Below are 22,136 nucleotides of genomic sequence, written 5' to 3'. Positions count from 1 at the left end.
CTTTTCTTTGTCACCACATGTACAGTAAAAGAAGCAGGCAACATGGCGCCAGCCAGGTAGAAAACTTATCTGCATAATAAAAGATTAGAGTATGGGTGGCCAGATTTTCATGTACTATGCAAATAGCACACCTGGTCCGACCAATCTTTTGTGCCCTATGTAAATCAAACACCACCTCCTCAAGCTCATCTCTAAAACCTCCTGCACTTCACCGCGGAAGTGGCAACCTATTTTCTCTGGGGCCCCTCTCTGTAGCAACAGAGCTTTTCTCTTTCTTTCGCCTATTAAACTTCTGCTCTTAACCTCACTCTGGTGTGTCAGCGTCCTTTATTTCCTTGGTGTGAGACAAGGGACCTTGGGTATTACCTCAGACAAATGACGCCACTTCATTATCATTATGTATATTACAATCTAAACCTCACTGAGTGTTCACTCTGAACTAAGACTGCTCTACAAACATGTGAGGTAGCTATTATAATTATCTCCATATTAGGAATGAGGAAATTGAGGTACAAACTGGTTATTGCTTTTTGCCCCCAAATCACAAAATTAGTAAATACAGATGGATACCCATCCAATCTGGCCACAGATTTTAAAAATACTTATTTATACAAATTTAATTATAGCAGATGAATTAATAAGAGAAAGAATGAAAAAGAATGAACAATAGAAAGACTAATTAATCTGAAAGTTCACCCAAGTAGGCTGTTTTCACATGTCCAAATTCCCTACAGTCCACGTACATGTTAAAAAGTTTTGAAATGGAAATGAGCGCAAAATAGGATTTAAAAAACTGTCTTCTTGAGGCCTGTTTATTCCCAGACTTCTGCGTGCTTCCTTTCAACATAAAATAAGGGTGGTACATACCTGTGAAAGGAACTTGAACTCTAGCCAGATAGACTTGGATTTGAATTCCAGACTACCAATTACTCTTTGTGAGAATCTGGGCAATCTTCCTCATCCCTCCATGCTTCCATTTCCTACCCTTTTAATGGAGTTGACCTCATAGGTGTGGTTTAAATTAGATAACATGCCAACTCTTGTTATGATTCCAGCACAGTGCCAGGCACACCTTTAAGATTCAAATATTCAATTACAGAATCTTTCTTATGTTTTTCTTTCTTTTATATCTTCTAGTTCTCCTTTTTGTCCTCTTCCTTCTCTCCTTTTCTTACTCTTCCCCCTTCTTTTGATTATTAGTAGGGTAAAGGACTTGATAGTATTTGATTATATATACATACACACATACACACACACACACACACACATATATATATATATGTATAGAAATGCTATGGAGCTTTTTTGACTTTAACAACCTCTTCTCTTTTTTTAGCTTTACTTTCATAATTCTTTAAATTCCAGTGTTCTTTTTTCTTTCATTTTTAATATTTTAATATTTTTTACTTTCTAAACTTTTCTTCTTTAATATTACTGTATTCATCAAGAATTATTTTCACTCTCTTAAATTCATTCTAAGAGCTTATTTACCTCTAGAATTGTCTGTGGTTTTTGTTACTTATTTTCATATGATTAGCAGAAAAATCTCTAACTGGCTAATAGGGAATTAGGACATGTGATGATTATGACCTTTCTTTATCACGAGCATTTTACACTATTCAAAGCATGTCATTTGACTTATGGAGAGACTGGCATAACGTTATGGAAAGAGTACTTTTCGGGAGCCATAGAAACTCAGTTTTAACTTCAGCTTCAACTTTTACTAATGTGGTTTCAGGCACAGCAATTAAGCTTTCATTATCTTTCCCGTAATACAGGACCCTGCCGATCTTAAAGGATTTTGTAAGGATTAATAAGGTTGATGGATTTAAAAGTACTCTAAAAAGTTTATAATTTACTAAAATGACTTCCCAATCCAATAAAACTTTTAGTGAAATTAAAATAATTTAAGTTTGTGACTTTAGAAACATAATCTTGTTAACAGAAAATAATGCTTTTTTTTTTTTTTTTACCTTCCATTAAATGAGTTTTATTTTCAGAGGACAATATCACAGATACTGACTTAGAATGTCCAGGTAATCTTCTGAAATGAAAATTTTCTTGACTTGTTTTCCAAATTATATCTTATAGTATTTGTGTACCTGTCTACACATTCATTTTAATCAAAAATTCATTGAACAAGCACTAAATATTTTACTTAGTAAAGTATCAATAGTCTTACTTACCAGAAGTCAATATATCTGCCATAATTTTCTCTTCAGTCTGTGCATGCGAAATGGACATACAAATATGACACTAATACCCACAAAGTACAATACAATCTTAAAATGGGATGCATTATCTTTTTGATAAACATTACACATTGACCAGTCTTAGTAAAAGATTATCCTAACTTTGTAAAGTTCACTGTAATTTTCAAAACATTTTCCTATATGTAATCTAATCTGTTCCTCAGAACATCTCCATGAGCTGGTGAGTGTATTATCCCAATTCTACGTGGAAACTCTATCCATATTTATAAAGTCATTTACCATGAAATATTACTTGTCCTAAGAAGACAAGCTGTTTCACCAAGATTATGCTTTATACACTTTTTTCATATTTTCACTTTTAAATATAATTCAGTTGAGAATTTCAAATCATTGTGTCCTAAGTTTCTTAAAATATTTCACTGAGTTTTCTAAAAGTTAGCTAATGAAAATGGACATGATCATCAGAATAACGGCTTCGATTTATAGAATACTGTGCTGAACTTAAATTTCATTTTAAAAGCTAGTGTTTGGTACAATATGTGGAATGAATCACCATCTCCTTTATGAAAAGGTCAACGTTTAATTAGTTTTTCTGCAAAAGACTTATTATACATTTCACCTATAAACTGAAAGAAGAAAATGAGGCATTTTAAAGCAGAATGAAAGTAGAGGTGATACCCACAGCTGCTGTTGTCTCTGGCAAAGCATTCTGAGAGGCTCCAGTTTCATTTGGTTCATATGAAACACATGTTGCGCATTTATTGTACATGTGCTTCAACGTATTTTGACAAATCTGATCTAAAAATGTTACAGATGTTCTTCATTATTTTAATTAGCACTTAGTAGTCACCTATAGAACCTGGGTATAAATTGGCCCTTTCACAATATCATTAAAAGAAAATTTAGCTATCATTAATGTCTGGGTTTCAACTTAATTTTAGTTAGTGTCTTGATATAGCTAGCTATGCATATTTTATAAATGCTCTGTTACAATTTTTTTTTATAATGAAGCCAAATCTTTTACAAACATGTTTTAAATAATTTTAGGTAGATCTAAAATTGTTATGATCCTGACTAATGTCTTTTAGAGATTCACACATTATTCAACATATATCCTGAAATTAGGCAGCAATATTATAACTCAAGTACTTGCTAGAAATGACTCTCAGGACTATTCTCTTTTTTTACTGAAGCAGAATCTGCATTTTAAGACAATCACCAGGTACTTTGTATAAACATTAAAATTTGATAAGCATGGTTCGAAGAGACTTAATATTCAAACTGTGTTTTATGTATACACATATGCATATATACATGGGTCAAACTCTATCTTCTAAACATCTGATTTATACAGATATAATAGAAAGTGGACTGGCCTGTAGATTGAACTATGTTTTAAAATCATTTGATACACTAAAAAGTTACCTCACCAATACTTCCCACAGGTTATGTTATTTGTCTTTAATGAATACAAAACCCCATACTGGCTTGCCATATATTTTCAATAACTGACATAAAGGAAACTAAAGAACGTATAACCCCAATTTGAATCTTTTAGAGTTCTCATCATTTTCTATTGTTTTCGGTAACTTTCTATAAACTTATTAGCTGGAACAGTAGTGGATTGTATTTATTTGTACTTCCTTGCCATGAAAAAAAAAGGAAGTAAATTTTACACTTTTCTAGAGACTGTGAGACTAAGGGCTTTAATTTCTTGGATAGTATATCCCACATTAAAATTACTTATGGATGTCTTAAGAAATAATTATATCTTAATTATTTATATTATATTACATAAATTATGTCGTATTATACTTGTAGGTGTATCTTTATTTTATGTATTTTATGTGAGGATTAGTATAATTATTATGTCTTAATAGGAGATACAAAATCAAATTTTTATTTATATAGGAACTTCTGAAATTATGCTGCAAGATAATTCATTAAAATTCAATTTTATTGGCCATAGCATTTATTATATATATATTCCAGCGGAAATAAGCATAAGATATACTTCTTATCATAGAAGAGAATAATTAATACTATTTATTACTCAATTGAAATCTATGACAAAATGAGTTCATATAATTCAAAACTTACCACATTGTCACTATTTAATAAGATGGAGGCTGAAAGATTTTCTATAAAGAAACCTTGAATTTGCTATACATGGTTAATTTCTTTGTTTTCAGTTCCACCAAGTATACTGCTCAAAATCAACCTTGGGAAATGAAATGACGGCCATTTAACATAATCCATTTGGAAGTCTCTGTTGGCACCACAGCAGCACATCATTGGTTTACAAGCTTGAAACATGCACAGTGTTTTTATTACTCTTTTGATACATTTTTGCTGAAGAAACTCTTCAGAATTGTTAATATTAGGTTGACTATATCTAATGGGAAAATATCTGATACATTTACTATATATTTGAATATATAATACAGGGGGTAAAACTTGTGTTTTAAAGTTTACAAATGTAGGTTTGCTAGAATGGTACTCTGTAATTTCATGTGTGCAATTGCACTTTTAATTTTTCTTTTAAGGTTCTCAAACTGAAGATCACAATGCAAATTAAATAGCTCTAAGTGTCCCTGAAGAGCTACTGTGTGTTGTATAAAGGCCAAGTAATCCCTGCAGTGTCAGGGGGTTACTGTTCAGCTGTTCGGGATCATGAGATGATATCTCAGCACTCATAAAACAGAGGATTCAAAACACAGGGGTGTACATGGAAGTACAGATCATTATGACAGTCCTGGAAATTATCCACAAGAAACATCAATACCCTGTAAGCCAAAACAACACTACTGAATCAACATTTACAACTTTTGCTCAAAATTAAATCCAATACATAGGGAAAATTCACATTGAAACATTAATGCTAATATAATAATAATTTTCTATTTGGCTTATTCCAAAATATGGAGGACTTCAAAAACATATGGGATGTCTTTTCTTAAGCATTTAAAATGCATAATATTTATTCTGTACAAAACAAATAATTATTCTGTATTAGCTATTTTCCAGAACTAGTCTTAAAATGTCCAATCCATTTGGAAAGGCACAGTGAGAGAAGCATAGATATTTCTTTAAGGTTGCACATTTCAATTCAGAAGAATGAGGGGGTAACTTTGGCCCCTGGGATTTAAAAATCTCTTCCAATTGTATCCTTTGGTCTGAATATTTACATAGTGGTTTCTTCCCATTCAAGCTCAACATCACCTATAACAGAAAGTAACATGTTACAAGAGAGTGTTGAAGTTAACAGTTCAAAATTGAAATGTTTCATGATAAAAATATAATGTAGACAGAAAGGGTATTATTAGCCCAACTTGGATTAGAGAAAAGTTAAAGAAAAAAAAAACTGATCTGTGCACTAATCCAGCTTCTTAAACATTTTTAACATATGGTTATTCTGAAATTTATGTTCTTACCGTAGGTGGTAAACTAGTAAGCTGGGCATACATTGTTGTTTCTGTTTACCTTCCATGGCATCCAAAGAGTCCATCTTCTGAAGTGCTGAATAGTTAACAAAACAGATGGGCTGATTACTTCCCTTATTTGATAAGAGATCCAGAATGCACTGGTGTAAAAAGATATACTGTGCCTAGACACCAAAGACAGAGTGGTTAAACAAATAGATTGATGAAGAGTTTTATAAAGGGAGTTATATTGTTAAAGCTAAAAGCAGTACTGAATTCATCAAATAAATAGCTAAGTTATAGACACAGAATTTATCATAGTATAGGTATGATTTTCTACCATTTCAAATATGAGGCTTTCTAAATTCCTGTGGTCTCTTGAAGCTTCAAGTTTTTTTCTAACACTTGTCACTAAACACCAAGTATTAATATATTCTTTCTTGCTGTTATCATAAGTAGAAAATTATATTACATAAATTTGTTTATGAGTTTTTTTCCTGTTAGATCTAATTGGTAAATTCTCTTACAGTTTTCTTGTTAGAATGACTGTTGGAATACAAATGCTAAATTTACTTTTGAAATCTGTGAGTCAACATATCTATACATCATCAGCGCATATAAAATATGATTAACAAATCTGTTAGTCACCTGGATGTGTGGCCTGCTTAAGATCAAGTATCTGGTCCTGATTTGTAAATACAAGGCAGTGGGTCATTGAAATACCCAAACATCCAGGTGCTGGACAAGGACTCCTACCATTGCATCTGAATGTTTGGGCTAAATTCAGTATCATTTGGATCCTTTAAATGTTTTCAATATAATTCAATAACCTACTAGCATCTCTGAGTTTGGACCTTATCAAAAGTAGTTAAAGCTAAAAAAAAAGTATATTTCAAATCACCCTCATTTGCACATAACAAACATATCTGACTTTAAAGGAATATCACCAAATGTTTAAGACATATATTCAAATTGACAATGATTTAACTAGAACATTCTCAAAAGTGATCAGCCTCAGAAGTTATATTCGTATCTATTGCTACTGTACCTCAAAACCTTTTGGAACTCCTCTATTGAAATTGTCTTCAGAAATTGTTTGTCATTATTAGGAATATCTATTTCTTTGTGGATTACAAAATGTTTCCAAGAACATCTCATTACTGGAACGTCAGTTTTATAAAGGCAGAACTCTGTCATATTCACTGCTATATTCTGATTACCTATAATAGTGCCTGGCACATAGTAGTTGCATAATAAGTGTTTGTTGACTTAGTCTCATTTAATTCTCACAGCTAGTCAACCTTTACCATTTAAGGGCAGATGTAATTTAAAGAAAATTCAAATGTCATTAGGTGTTAAGTTTTGTAAATGAGGTGGATGATCTAGTTTATAGAATTCAATTTTGGTAAGAATTGAAGTGTTGTTATAAAGCAATAAAATTTCTGTTGAAATTGCTAGTAAGTTACTTCTCAAGGTAATTCCAAGAGTGTGTTTTCAAACATACATGACACAGTGAATTACACTATTGACAGAAATATGTTGACACAATATAATCTTTTTGGAAATCATTTAAATTTATGAGTTCTAGTATTTAAAAAGAATATGTGAAGTCACATTTGATATGTGAAACTTCTGACTGTCCTGATTTCATCTTCTCCACTGGAAAGAATGATAGGTGTAAACTTTGCCAGCAGAGCAGGCTGAACTCTGTGAGACAGTCCTACAGGTTCCAAGGTCCTTCTGCCATTATGTGTTATTGCCAAGAAAGCAGCATACTGTTGTGAAAAAAGTTTAATTCCAGTTTCTGCCCTAGAGAGCCATATTACCTTAAGAATTAAACTCTTCTGACACACAATTTCCTCACCTGGGGGTGGGAGTGTGTGTCATAAATCCTGTATTGTAAGATTTAAAGGATTTAACATACATAAAATGCCCGACAAAAAACTGGACATCCAAAATATGTTGACTTTTTTCTTTTTCTTCCCCTATATGAGTTCACAACAGTAAATTTCCACTTCTTTGAGGCACTAAAACTATCTTAGGATATTAGCTCACTACAGAGAGTTCTCTCATAAAGGCCTTTCAAATTTCCTGGGGCTACAATGCGTTGTTGTTGGTTTTGTTGTTGTTGTTGTTGTTTGCAACAGAGTCTCGCTCTGTCGCTCAGGTTGGAGTGCAATGGCGCAGTCTTGGCTCACTGCAACCTCTGCCTCCCGGTTTCAAGCGATTCTCCTGTCTCAGCCTCCAGTGTAGCTGGGATTACAGGCACGCGCCACCACGCCTGGCTGATTTTGTATTTTTAGTATAGACGGGGTTTCACCATGTTGGTCAGGCTGGTCTCGAACTCCTGACCCCTGGTGATCCGCCCACCTTGGCCTCCCAAAGTGCTGGGATTACAGGCATAAGCCACCGCGCCCAGTGCCCAGTGCATTGTTTTTTGAGTGAAAGAAATCAAAACTTTCTCCTGGGTAAGGGCTATACACCTCAGTGCCTTTTAGTGGCAGTATATTGCTGAAGTTGCTACTGTAGTATGTGCTAAGACAGGAATATTCCTCATAGAAACTGCAATCACTCTGGAGTGCAGGAGAAGAAAATAAGAAACTGCTGTTGTGCAAGGCAATGCTGGTTTGTAAGGACTGGAGGCAAGGGGTGGTCATTTTTCTGTCTGTCATCACAGGGAAAAAACAGTAAAGAGCCTAACTTCTGGGAACTAAGATCAAAGAGGGCTTCCGAGTACCTGATTTTCAGCAAGGAGAGAATCAGAAAAATCTCACTGGACATTTACTGCCTGCTGGGCACCATGTTGGTGATTTACAAACTTTCTCTTATTTAATACTGATAACAAGTTTGTGAAAAGTGTAACAGGGCAATTTTACAAAAGAGACATAGCTCAAAGAGGCTAATTAAACAAAGTCACAGAGCCAACAATTAGCAGAGATGTATTCGGAATTTAGTTCTCTGACTTCAAAAACCTTCTTTCTAATCCCCGCCCCACCCTAAATCCCCATCCCAAGCTGTGACAATTTGCTATGGCTGGTTAAACAGAATAATGTATGAAGTTTATAACATATTTTGACTACTAAATTGGGTAAAATTATTAACAGACATTCTTGAACACACTCTTTACAGAATTTAATTCTACAAAGTTGCAGAGCATGGAAGTTTTTTCAGCTTTTACTGTTTGAAGATTGACTCTAGACTCTAGAAGGAAACCATCAGTTCCATCCTCTATCCTACCCAAGAGAGCAAACCCTTAATTTCATTGAGAGCACTGATCCCCAGTGTCTATGTGTACACCTAGGGACATGGGAGGAAAATGTTAGCTTTTCATTTATCTTTGTTTTTAACTAAAAATGAGAAGGAAATTGAATTTTAATAATGAGTAATATTTGGATTGATATTAGAACCTTCATAAGACCCCTTGATAAAGACCAGCTACCTAATTTGTTAGCCAAACTTGGATTAGAGAGAATGCAAAATGTAAAGTTCCACTACAAAATGTAAAGTTCCTGTCTCAAAATGTAATTTTAAGATTTTCAAGACAGTGACCACAAACATTAAACCAATTTCAGGGCCCTTTTAAGTGTGAGGACCTGTGAAACTACCCATGTTGCCTACCCATGAAGCTGGCCCTGGTCATGTATAATATTCCATTTCTGAATCCTGGGGGAAGGGTGACATTTAACTCATTTGTTAACTCAGTATATGAGGGAATGTATATGCATTATATTACCTAGTTTACCTAACTAATTATCACAGAATTGAAGTAGTTAAGGAAGATTCCTACAAAGAGACTGTGGATTAAAGATAATATTTATCATGCAAGCCCAAATGAATGACAAAAAATTGGCAAGACTAACACATTCATCATACTCCTGGAATACTCTTGTAGCCATACTATGAGGTAAAAATAACAACATGTAATCAGACCTGACAAAAAGCTAGATCAGTTTTTTAAAAAAGCATAAAAATGTAAAATATGTACTTAAAACCACTATCAAAAGAGAAGTATTTTGTCTTAAGTATATATTTTCTTTTTTGAGAATACCTAATAATAAGAAGCCTTAGCAATTAGCAAGGTTTTGAAAATATTCCTTATTCAATATTTATCTCATGCTTTTCAATTTCTTATTTTATTTATGTTTATAATTTACATAACTAATCTACATTTAAAGATAAATATATCTGTATTAGAGTAGAAGCTCAAATATCTTTCCTAAAAGGGACATTTCTCCAAAAAGTTTGGATATCTCTGGTCTGGAACAGCATCTTCCAAGGAGGATTAATGTTCCATGACATGGTATTACAGGTTTGAATCAAAAAGGGTTGAAGAGTTCTCCAGTCATCGAAGTTTAGGAAAAGTTGTCCATAGGGCTCTATCTTTGTAATTGTCAGTGAAATTAACATTAAGATCCTAAAAATTTATGTCTTTAAAAATCAGTTTAATTTCTTTCTCATACTTATTTTAGCAGATAACTCTTTTTCTGAAATGTTTAACTACTTTGATACCACTTCTGTTTTCTAGAATGTAACCTGGAAAATACTGTTACAGCAGGCCTGCATATTTACTGCAAGAGAATCTCTATTTGTGTAACATACAAATTCCAATCCAAAGCTACAGATAGGAATATTGTGTATATTGTAGTTATACAGACTAGGGCTTGAATTTTGGCTCTGGCACTTATCAGTAATATTATCTTGGAATATCATTTAACTGCTTGGAACATGTGCTTCCCTGTTTGTAAAGCAGAGCCAGTAATATTTATGGTTTTACTGGCCCTGCCTTACAAATAAAGAATTCAATTTAATAAAGATTAAATAAGATAATATATGTGAAGGGTCTAGTATAGCTCCTGGAACCCAGTAGACACTCAGTAGAGGGTTTTAAGCCTCATTACCATAGTATTGTGTGATTTTTTAAAATAAAAATTGTATATATTTTGTAAATATTTTTTGCCTATAAGCCAAAACAACAAACAAAAAACTCACAGTTAATAGTTGATAGCGTGCTACAATAATCATTATTAGTACTGGTATGCAATAGGGATAAATATGGAGAAGTAAAACCCATAGAACTTCATTACAGTCAATATTTTAAACTGTTTTCCCATTTATAACTTTTCAAAAGATAATGATATTCAAAAGATATTGATTTGAGTTCATTTCCAGATATCCCAAAGTTGCTAAATGATAAAGATAAATCAATTTTATGTTACTTCCTACATGCCTATCAGTATAACAAGTTAAGATGAGCCATCAGTAACAATGCTGCAGGGTGACTATGGCATGTGGACATGAGTTCTCCTATAATCTCTATCAGCTGCCCTCCCGAATCCTCCCCAAAAGGCTTATAATGTAGGAAAAGAAGGTGTCCACAGCTTCAAGCTCATGTCCATCCAGATTGCTGCCACTAAGATCTCCCATGTGGAAATTCTAGAACTTTAGAATGCAGTGCAGGTTTAGAGATCTTACCAGATTCTGCACCATGCACATTCTTTCACTTCTCAGTTCAGCTACTAGTCCATATATATCCACAAAATCATGGTCATTTATATGTTGTGTTAAATGGTCCAGAGCAATAAAAACTCCAGTTCTTCCAACTCCAGCACTACAGGAAGGGTAAATTACATGAAAATTATTCAGCAAAGGGTTGTTCATTTTGATGGGGATAAAGATAATGAGCTATGATAGCAATAAATTCTAACAGTTTCTTCTCTTATTTGGAGGCAGATTTTCTTTGGAGTGTCTTTGGATTTTTTATGGCTACCAAGACTGTGTTTAAACAAGGCAAGATGATTATCATTAATATGCCATCAAATATTTGAGTTTGTCTTTCTTTAATCAGTGGAACTTAACCTCTTATTTCTTAATATTTTAGGGGGTGTTGTTGAAGTATAAAGATTTTTTAAAAATCATTGAAAATTCTTAATACCAGAGACTCTGTATTGACCAAATATTCAGTTACCAGCAGAAATGCTAAATGTTACAAATGTAGAATATTTAGCTTATATAGCATTTTCTTTGCTTCATTTTGAAAAATAGTGTTGCAATTGTCCTTTTCACTTTCTTTCTCTAGAATTTATTTTGCCTCCTATAGATAATAAAATTGAAAAACTATTTTCATTTTAAAAATTACATCAATACTCAAAGACAGGTATATGCTCCATAGAAACTGTTAACTGATAAACCTCACAAGATTGATTCGGAAATTCCTATTGTCGGAAATTCCTATTGTCAGAAATTCCTATTATCAGAAAGACAAGATTCCTAGGAAATTAAATGGTTAATAGAGGAAGTTAGTCGAAAAAAATTTTTGAAAGTTCATCTAGTCTTATAAATATTACTTTGAACCACATGAAACTGCCATTTTTGTAGTTCTGTAGTAAGAAACATTCAAATATTGGCAAGTTCCTATGATTTGACCTAAGAAATTGTGAGCCTATAACATAAAACTGAGTATAGTAACATGTATATATATATATGCCACACAGCCATTGAATTGTTAAATATATTTTGAGTGTCAAACACTGTTCTGGGCACCTGGATCATAGCAGTGAACAATGCAAAGTCCCTGCACTTACAGAGTTTATAGTCCAGAGGAAAACGACACATAAATAAACAGACCAAGAATGTGCCTGGTAGTAAGAAGTCTCATACTGAAAAAAAGATGAATCAGGTTAAGGAGATAGAGGGTGATAGGGTAGGATAGGGTCAGCAGACAAAACTTCTCTGATAATGTAATCTTTGAAAAGAAACTAGCATAAGGTTAGGGAGCACACCATGTGGGTATCTGGGAGAAGATCATGGTAGCCAGAAGAAGCAAAATGAGAACAGACCTGAGGTGGGAGCATTTTTGAATGTTCAAAAATCAGGAGAGACCAGGGAGGTGAGAGTACAGTGAGGAGTGTGGGGTAGTCAGGGATGAAAGTATTGCTGGTGGGTTAGATGTGGAATGTGAGAGGAAGCAGAATCAAGGATGACTCCAGGGCTTCTGGCTCAAACAGAAAAACTTGCTTTTTACCAAGATAGGAACAACAGAGCAGGGGTGAATTTGGAGATTGAGTCAAGTGTTCTGTTTTGTACACATCAAATTTCTAGAACTTTTTAGTCATTTAGTCTGTCAAATTGAATTGGAAGCTAAATGTAGAAGTCTAAAGTCAAGGTGAGAAGTTGAAGTTGGAGATAAATACTTAGTAGATGGTTTTCAAATGATATTTAAAGATGGTCAATAATATGAACATACTTTCTTCTTATCTCTTATTTAAATCACAAAGGAGGAGACTCTATTCTTTTTGAGGCTAAAAAGGAGAAAGTACTTTTCTTTTAGTGCCCATGGCAGTGTATTTGCATGATACAGAGAAACTGAAGACAGCTACTGTCCATCAAAGGTTTTAATCATCAGTGATGCCAGCATAAAATCAATCATTGACTGTAGAAGCAAATTGTTATACTGTTTTTAGTATATACTATTATATTAAGCTTTATACCTATATAGAGGGATTTAAAATTGAGAAGGTAAAAATGAGGCTTTTACTTTTTGTTCTACATGTTTTATAAATATAAGCATTGTTCATATATTTTATAATGAGCAAGCATTTACGTATTAGTCTTATAATTTTAAAAATCCAGAAATTTATGGAAAATGTATAATCATTTAAATTACATATTGAGTTTTTTAAAATAAAAGTTTAAAAACTGAATGAATTTATCTTTTCTTACGTACAGTATTTAACCACATTAATTATAGTACACTCCTGTTAAAAATATTAAAAGTTATTGTTACTTTAAAAAAAATCTTTTTATTGTGGTGAAAGATGAATAACAGAGAATCTACCATTTTGACCATTACATGTACAATTCAGTGGCATTAAGTATATTCTCAATGTTGTGCAAATATCAACACTATATATTTCCAGAACTTTTCATCATCCCAAATAGAAGGTCTGTACCCATTAGATAATAATTTTTCATCTCCCTCCTCACTAATAACCACAACTCTACTTTCTGTTTCTATTTATTTACCTATTCTGAGTATCTCATTTAAGTAGAATTCATACTACATTTTCCTCTAATCTCCAAACTTCAATTGTGAAAAAGACTCGAGTCAAGACTGATTTAGATCTATCATGTCAGAAAACATAAATCATACCAATGTGTCTAGAAATGCTAAATGTGAAATCTCTGAAGACGGCAAGCTGGAAGAAATTTACATGAACATTTTATAAAAAATAACCAATGGAATTATAATAATAAAAAGACCAATGGGTTCAAAGGCCATTTCTGATCGCTTTCTTACCTGCAGTGAACAATCATAGGTGTGGTGTCATGTGCCCTGCTTGCTCGAACCAACTTCACAAAGTGAATTAGAGGGGCGCTGTTCTCAGGAACCCCATGCTCTGGCCAGGCAGTAAAGTTACACTGTCGAACAGTCATGCAATCCCCATGCTAGACAAAGGGACGGATTAATGAATGACAAAATTATTTAAGTTCCACAATGAAGGTTGAAGGCAATTGTCCCAGTTTTTGAAGGTGATCTTTTAAAAATGACAATTTACCAAACCAAACAAAATGTTTTCATTATTTCCTATAAGAGAGATTTTTATTGTTACAATAAAGAGAATTGCCTTTCGATATGAATGAAAACATAAGAAAGCTTGGAAATAAATGTTAATATAGGACATTAATATTCAAATATAGTATGCCATTTTGTAGCACTCAGAATAATAGATATTGAAACAATTTTGACCCAAAACTTAAATGAACATATTCACAAATTATTCCATACACAGGTATTGAGCATCTGTTATGTGAAAAGTGTAAAGATCCTTATATCATCTTCTGTGTGTATAGGCATTTATATAAACTGAGATCCCATAAAGTGATCCCATAAAGTGATCCCATAAAGATCTCATAAAGTGAGGTCCCCTACTACCTTTTCTATCTGGCTGCAGATTAAATAGAAAATCAAATTATTAGGATTCAGGAGATGAGTGACTTGGGAAATTGCTGTCTCAAGTCAAATATTACAGTTTCTTCATTAGATAAAATAAAGCTAGTGATCTCATCATTTTCTCTCCTTTTTCTGCTCTTGTCAACCTAAGAATGTGATGCTAATTGGTTAATACAGACTTTAACTAGAGTGATCTGGAACAAATACAGTGACATTGATACTAAAGTTGGATATCGATTCAAAATTCTGTTCAGAAGACAATACAAAAGCATTGTTGAATATACAGGTATCCTTGAAAGGGATAGTTCTAGAAATTAATTTTATTTTAGACATTTAGATCAATCATATTTTATATCATGTTTTCTCGTCCCCCCCCTTTTTTTTTACCCTTTCAATTTTCAGATCCCTGATAGTCCAATCTATTTGAACATCCTCCATTAGCTTTGTAATCACTATATCTCCAAAGACAGTAACTGGCTTGTTGTCCTCTGGCCAATACTGATGGCATCTGATCTGCATTCAGAGAAAATCATCAGTCATAAAACGTCATTGTTATATTGATATATATGTATACCACAGTTATTACAACTAAGTTAAAATTACTTTATAGATGTCCAGGTTATTGATGACTCACAGTATTAGATGAAATATTCACACATATGTTAACACAATTGTAAAACAACATTTGTAAAACATTTTCAAATAACTTACCCGTCCTTTTTCAAAACACTGTGTTAGCATTACTAATGTTTTTGCTCTGGTTTCCCACACCATTCTCCAAAAATCTCCAACTGTTCCTGGTAGTGGACCTTGAGTAGCAATAAATTCATTTGGACATAAATAACCCTAGAAGGATATAATTACAAACACTGCATCACTGTGTTCACAGTGTTTTAGTTTTCAATCAATGCATGAAACATATGCTGGTTGTAAAATTACCTAATATTTTAGAATACCGTAAATACTAGATAATCTTAAATACTCAAAATTTCCAACGTCTAAATTTATCCTCACAATCTGATATACTACACAACAAATGGTTCTCAAAATTTATGTCTAACTTTTGAATAAAACATTAAGGACTACATAATAATATTTACAATAATAACAGAACTTAATAAAGGTCTTAAGTCTGAGTCTTTGTAGCAGTTTGCTAAGCATCTTATATTCAATATTCTTATAAAATCATTGTGAATTACTACTAATATTATGCTCATTTTATAGATGAAGATATTGAAGCTTAGAAAGGTGAAGTAACTTGCCAAGATCTCAAAATTGGTAAGGCAGGTTGAGCCCAGAACCAGCTCTCTAAACCCACTCCATGATGGTTTTGCCATGTATTTATTGGTTGTGCAGATATATGTACACTCTTCCTCTAAGAAATTACTTATCTACTTAAACTGTGGCATTAGTCATTAGTCTAGTGGCATTTACTGTCTGGAGTTCTGACCCAAGAAAAACATAGTAATATGAAGTTTCATTTTGCTAATACAGTAAACTCATAGGACATGAGATCTGTCTTAAATCTATTATGACATCCTTGTGTATATTTATCAAATTTCTCTGAAATTTGGTCTATTTACCTGGAACATAAAAGCATGACACTTGAGTTTATATAATTGTGAACAGTATCTGTGGATTTCTTTTAAAGAAAGATAATGTATAAGTTAAAAAGTAGTAATGGAATGACATCTATTTCAAACAGGAAGATGCTTTAAGGAATGTGGAATAAAAGGTAACATTTACTTTTTTACGTTGAAATTGTCTCAGTAGTCAGAGAATAGTAATATACAAAAAATAACATATATTTAAATTTTCAAGGGACTCTAAAATGTAATCCAGCAAGTTTATTTTACTTTAAGGAATAATGGGGAGGCACTTTAGGTGATTTTCCCAAATTACAGTGCAAGCCAGGAACATTTGCTTGTAGAAAATCTTGAGTCTCTTAAATACACAGTATACTGCAGCTTTTCTGTCTTTCCAGTCTCAACCGAAAGACCTAAATATGTAGTTAAAGTGTGAGGGATCTTTTCTTATTAAAAATAATATATGTTAAATGTAGAATATTTTGAAAATTTAGAAAAATATATAATAGAAAGTAGAATTCACCTGTAATCCCACTATCCAGAGTGAAGGACCATTAACATTTTGGTTGATTTCTTTACAGATTTTTTAAATATGCACATTCTCCACTGAATCAATATTTGTGAGTGACTATTACATTCCAGGCACTATTTTAGGAGCTGGGGGTTCGTCACTGACCAAAGACACTGAAATTCCTACCCTCATTTATTTTATCATTAGGAGAAATAGACATTGTCTATTAATCTATATTACGTATGCAAATTACATAGAATTTATAAAAGTGATAAAGGCTATGAGAGAAAGTTTTCAGAAAATAGGCTTTTCAGGAAATAGGCTGTTCAGAAATAGGTTATTCAGAAAAAATAAATACTTCATGAGAATATGCGGTATTTATTTTTCTGTTCCTGGCTTATTTCACTTATCATAGTGTTCTCCAGCCCATCTCCAAACTTCACATATCACTAGTGATAATGTGAAGAAAGTTTTGAAGAAGGAAGGAAGTGAGGCCTGCAGGATTCGGGGGAAAAGAATTGTGGGTAGAAGGAAAATCAAGTCCAACGACCTTAAAGGAGAAGGGTGTCAGGAATGTTCTAGGAACAGCAGGTGCCTGGAGTAGAGTAAATGAGGGGGAAGAGTAACGGATAATGGCTAGAAAAAGCAGGGAGGATAAGTGGTGCTTTAGGTCCTAAAAAGTAATTATAAGACTTTGCTTTTTACTCTGAATGACACAGAAAGTCACTGAAAGGTTTCAAACATAGTGTGTGGTTTAACAGTTTCATGTGGGCCTCCATAGACCAACCTATGGGAGTTTAAAAGGTGAAAGGAGGGAGAATAGTTAGAGGGTTATTGTAACAATTCAGCCAAGAAATATTGGTAGCATGGGTGATATCAATGGAGATGGTGAGAAGTGATCAGATATGGATACATTTTGAAGGCAAAACCAACCAAATTTGCTAATAGATTTGATATGAGGTATGAGAGAAACACAGAAATCAATAATGACTCCAAAGGAAGATGGGGAAGACTCCAGATGAGCAGTTTTTAATAATCTTTTCTTATTATTTTGACACATAATAATTGCACATTTTTATGGAATACAGTGTGACAATTTTCATACATGTATGCAATGTGTAATACTCAAGTCAGGGTAACAAGCACATCCATCTCCTTAAACATTTATCATTTCTTTATGTTGGGAACATGAAATTCTGCTCTTCTAGCTATTTGAAAATATACAATAAATTGTGGTTTGTTATAGTCACACTACAGAGCTATAGACACTAGAATTTATTTCTCCTATCTAGCTGTAATTTTGCATCCATTAACCAATCTCTTACTCTCACCTCTTCCCCTTCCCAGCTTTTAACCACTATTCTACTCTCTACTTTCACGAGATCAACTTTTTCAGCCTCTGCATAAGTGAGAACATGTGGTATTTATTTTTCTGTTCCTGGATTATTTCAATTATCATAATGTTCTCCAGGCTCATCCATGTTGCCACAAATGACAGGATTTCATTCTTTTACATGGCTAAATAGTATTCCATTGCGTATATATGGCATATTTTCTTTATTCATTCATCTGTTGATGAATACTTAGGCTGATTCTTTATCTCGTCTATTGTGAATAGTGCTGCAGCACTTATTGCGTAAGCATAGATATGCCTTTGACATACTGATTTTCTTTCCTTTGGATATATACCCAGTAGTGGTATTGCTGGGTCATAATGATGGTTGTATTTTAGTTTTCTGAGGAAAACTAAATAGTGTATAATAGTGTGTAATAATTCCACTTTCTCTGCATTCTTGCTGGCATTTGTTATTTTTTGTCTTTTTGATAATAACCATTCTAAATGGGGAGAGATGGTATTTCATTGTGGTTTTGATTTTTTTTTCCTTGATGATTAGTGATGTTGAGCATTCTTTCATATGTCTGTTGGCCATTTGTATGTCTTCTTTTGAGAGATGTTCATTCAGCTGATTTGCCCATTTTTAAATTGGATTTTTTTTCTGCTATTGAGTTGGGTTCCTGGTATATTTTGGATATTAATCCCTTGTTGGATGAATAGTTTGCAAATATTTTCTCCCATTTTGCAGATTGTCTCTTCATTCTGTTGATTGTTTCCTTTGTGTGCATATGATTTTTACTTTGATATAATCCCATTTGTATATTTTTGCTTTTACTGCCTGTGCTTTTGAGGTTTTAGTATGAACAGATTTGCAGGAAAAATAAAAAACTCACATTGGACATATTATGTTTGAAATCACTATTAGATATTCAAGTAGGAATGCCACGAAGGCAATTAGATATATGACTTTAGAATTCAGTAAGAAGTCCAAACTAGAGACATAAATTTGAAAGTAATCAGCTCATATCTCTTACTTAAAGTCATGAAAATTGGATGACATCACTGCGATGGTCAATATTGAGTGTCATCTTGATTGGATTGAAGAACACAAAGTATTGTTTCTGGGTGTGTCTGTGAGGGTATTGCCAAAGGAGATTAACATTTGAGTCAGTGGACTGGGAAATGCTGGATGCTTCCTGCCCTAGAACATCGGACTCCATGTACTTCAGCTTTTGGACTCTGGGACTTGCACCAGTAATTTGCCATGGCCCTTTGGTCATAGACTGAAGGCTGCACTATCAGCTTCCCTACTTTTGAGATTTTGGGACTTAGACTGGCTTCCTTGCTCCTCAGCTTGCAGATGGCCTATTTTGGGGCTTCACCTTGTGATTGTGTGAGTCAACACTCCTTAATAAACGCCCCTTCATATATACATCTATCCTGTTAGTTCTGTCCCTCTAGAGAACCCTGACTCTTACAATCACCAAGAAAAAGAGTTTGGAAAGAGATAGTAAATTCAAGTACTGAGCTCTAAATTATTTTGTTTGCAGGTCTAGAAGATGAGATAGAACCTATGAGACTAAGATAAAAGAGTCAGAGCTGCTGAAAAGTCAAATAAATTGGAGACTGAGACTTAAGGCTAATTTTCTGAGTAGTTAATTGGTGACCTTGAAAATAGCTGATTCGGTGTTGTGCTTGCTTAGTATCCAAGTCTTATTTGAGGGTGCTGAAGAAATAAGAGAAGGGAATTGAAGATAGTAAGTGTTGACAATTCTTCAAGGGGCTATAATGTAAATAAAACACAGAACAATAGAGAAGTAGAGAGAAACCTATAATATCAAGATATTTTTATGATGTAAGAAATTACAATAGATTTGTTTAGCTGCTAAAAGAGAAAAATTGATGATGCAGAAGACAGAATTCCTCAACCCATGTTCTTGAGAGGCAAAGGGAGAGGTCATGTAGTGTCCAAGTGAAAGGGTTGGCTGTTATCAGGGACTAGGACACTTCATATGCAGTCACAGGAGAAAGACTGAGTATATGGACACAGATGCAGACAGGTAGGGGACCTTGTGAATGTTCTCTTTTAATTGCTTTTGTTTTATCAGTGAAATATAAACAAGGCCATCAGATGTAGGTGAAAATGAGGAATATAGTGTTAGAGGCCAGAGGAGAAAGAAGAAGGAGAAAGAATCTCCCAGAAGAAAGGGAGATTGAATAGATTAGGAGGCTGTGTTTTTGAGGTTAGTGGCCATGAGTTTAAAGTGAGATATTTTGGCTTGATCATGAATTTTTCTCCAATACACTTCCAGTAACACAGAGAAGAATCCATGGAGGGTTTTATTTAGCAAAGTTTGGGGATTTATCAAAAGGTCGAGACTATAAGAGATAAATTTGAGAGTTGAGGATATATACAATAGAGGAAAGGAAACAAATAGGCATGCAGTTCAAGCTGAGCAAGAAAAAAAATGAAGTCTTGATTGGGTTAGGAAAAATGGAAAATTTGATAGAATCAAAGAGCTGTAGGGCAGAGCAGGGTTGAAGAATTATCAGAGTCCAGTGATCTGGAAAGAAGGATTTGGACAGATAGTGAGACATCTGCAATCAAGATTATGGAGAGGCTACAATTCTTGGTGGTGAAAAGGTCTAGGTTGTGAACATGGCAGAAAGTGATGAGGTCACATGGAAGGCAAGTCACTGCAAGACAAGAGGTCCAGAAAGTGATGAGCAGGGCTATGGGTCAATATTTTATATGAATTTTGACATCATCAATAATTATGACAGAAGAGTGATGAGAGAGGAGCAGTGATCCTGGAGTGAAATCTTTAAGAAACAAGAGAAAGTGACTTAGGGGATGGTAGTTAACTTCCAAAAAGAGCAATGGTGTGTCCTATGCTTGACAGCATGAATTCAAGCTGGCAATTTTAGGGCAGAGAGATAGAGAATGATGTGGAGGTGGCACTGAGGACTGAGGCAACTTGACCCTTCTCTATGCTGAGTACATACGGGAGGGTATGCAGACCCACTGGTAAGCAAGGCCAGAAAGCCAGTACCTGTAAGGGAGGAGTAGGTTCCACACAGAGTAATATAGACAATATATCACATGTTGTATACTAAATATTATACTGTATATTTTATATATATACACATATATAAATAATTTGGATTATTCCTATACAATCTTATTACAACTTATTTACAAAACTAACATTATATGATCTCAGTTTTCCAGGATTTGAAATATTATTTTACATTTCTTTTTAATATCTATGTATTATCTGTTATTTAAATATATCTTTGGTCACATTTCCCCCTTGATTCTCATGTAAAGAAGCTAAGACACATTTAAGTTTTCTTCCTGTAATGGCTAATTTATTTCAGAAAATGGTAAAACACCAGGTAAAATGTTTGCCCAAAGGTGTTTTGGAGATATTTCCATTGTATCTTATGAAAATGAAGAAAGTATGTCAATTCTGTTTGCTATTTCTGCTTCTACCTTTGAATACGTGTGTGCAAACTTTTGAGTTTTTCTGAGAGGAAACTTCTTGCCTGGACTTTTGCCCTTTAATTGGAATATAGAGTTTACTGGTTTTTAAATCTCTGTGATACATGGAACAAAGTGTAAGTTTCATTCCACATGTCAACTTTCATTACGACCTTTACCCACGGATGCCACTTTTCATTGCAATACTTAAATTAGCTCAGAGATTTTCCTCTGGATTATCAGCCAGGAAAATGTAGAATCTACTACCATGAAACATCAACAGCAATAAAAATAACATGTATTTATTAAGTGCTTCCAATGTGTAATTCAGTGAATAATTGAAATATGATTTAGTAGGAATGAATAAAGTAGGGTTGATTATTATTCCTACTTTATCAGTGTAGAAACTTCACTCAGAAAGTTTCAGGTCATACAGCTACAAAAATGCAGAGAAGGAATTTGAACTCAGGTCCATTTGAACTCTGAAGCATATGTATTTACCCATCTAAATATAATCCTCCTTTTTATGAACTCAACAATTATTAAATGCCTACTACATCTCAGGTATTGTAGAACTACATGCTAAAAAAGTAATTTAAATATTGCTTCCAAATCAATATTTTTATGCTTTATT

The 22,136-nt window shown here is 33.6% G+C and overlaps 1 protein-coding gene and 1 long non-coding RNA gene across 4 annotated transcripts in view; one reads left to right on the top strand and one right to left on the bottom strand.

Moving 5' to 3' along the window:
- LOC134807493 (uncharacterized) overlaps window positions 1-22,136 on the top strand; it is a 55,661-nt gene that overhangs the window by 22,985 nt on the left and 10,540 nt on the right. The window lies entirely within an intron of this gene.
- PTPRQ (protein tyrosine phosphatase receptor type Q) overlaps window positions 4,157-22,136 on the bottom strand; it is a 242,317-nt gene continuing 224,337 nt past the window's right edge. For 2 of the 3 annotated variants that reach the window (XM_024347962.3, XM_024347960.3), the window contains exons 39-44: window positions 15,297-15,431; window positions 14,973-15,098; window positions 13,932-14,080; window positions 11,108-11,243; window positions 5,648-5,820; window positions 4,157-5,435 (exon numbers count right to left, since the gene is read on the bottom strand). In XM_024347962.3, the coding sequence (XP_024203730.3) occupies window positions 5,432-5,435; window positions 5,648-5,820; window positions 11,108-11,243; window positions 13,932-14,080; window positions 14,973-15,098; window positions 15,297-15,431 (723 nt within the window). In that variant the 3' untranslated portion in view covers window positions 4,157-5,431. The remainder of the gene's footprint in view (window positions 5,436-5,647; window positions 5,821-11,107; window positions 11,244-13,931; window positions 14,081-14,972; window positions 15,099-15,296; window positions 15,432-22,136) is intronic. The other variant, XM_024347961.3, reaches the window with a different exon arrangement.

This window comes from Pan troglodytes, chromosome 10 (assembly GCF_028858775.2).
Source record: "Pan troglodytes isolate AG18354 chromosome 10, NHGRI_mPanTro3-v2.0_pri, whole genome shotgun sequence".
Classification (NCBI taxonomy): domain Eukaryota; kingdom Metazoa; phylum Chordata; class Mammalia; order Primates; family Hominidae; genus Pan; species Pan troglodytes.
The sequence above is the reverse complement of the archived record's forward strand: the minus strand, read 5'-3'. Positions and strand labels throughout refer to the sequence as shown.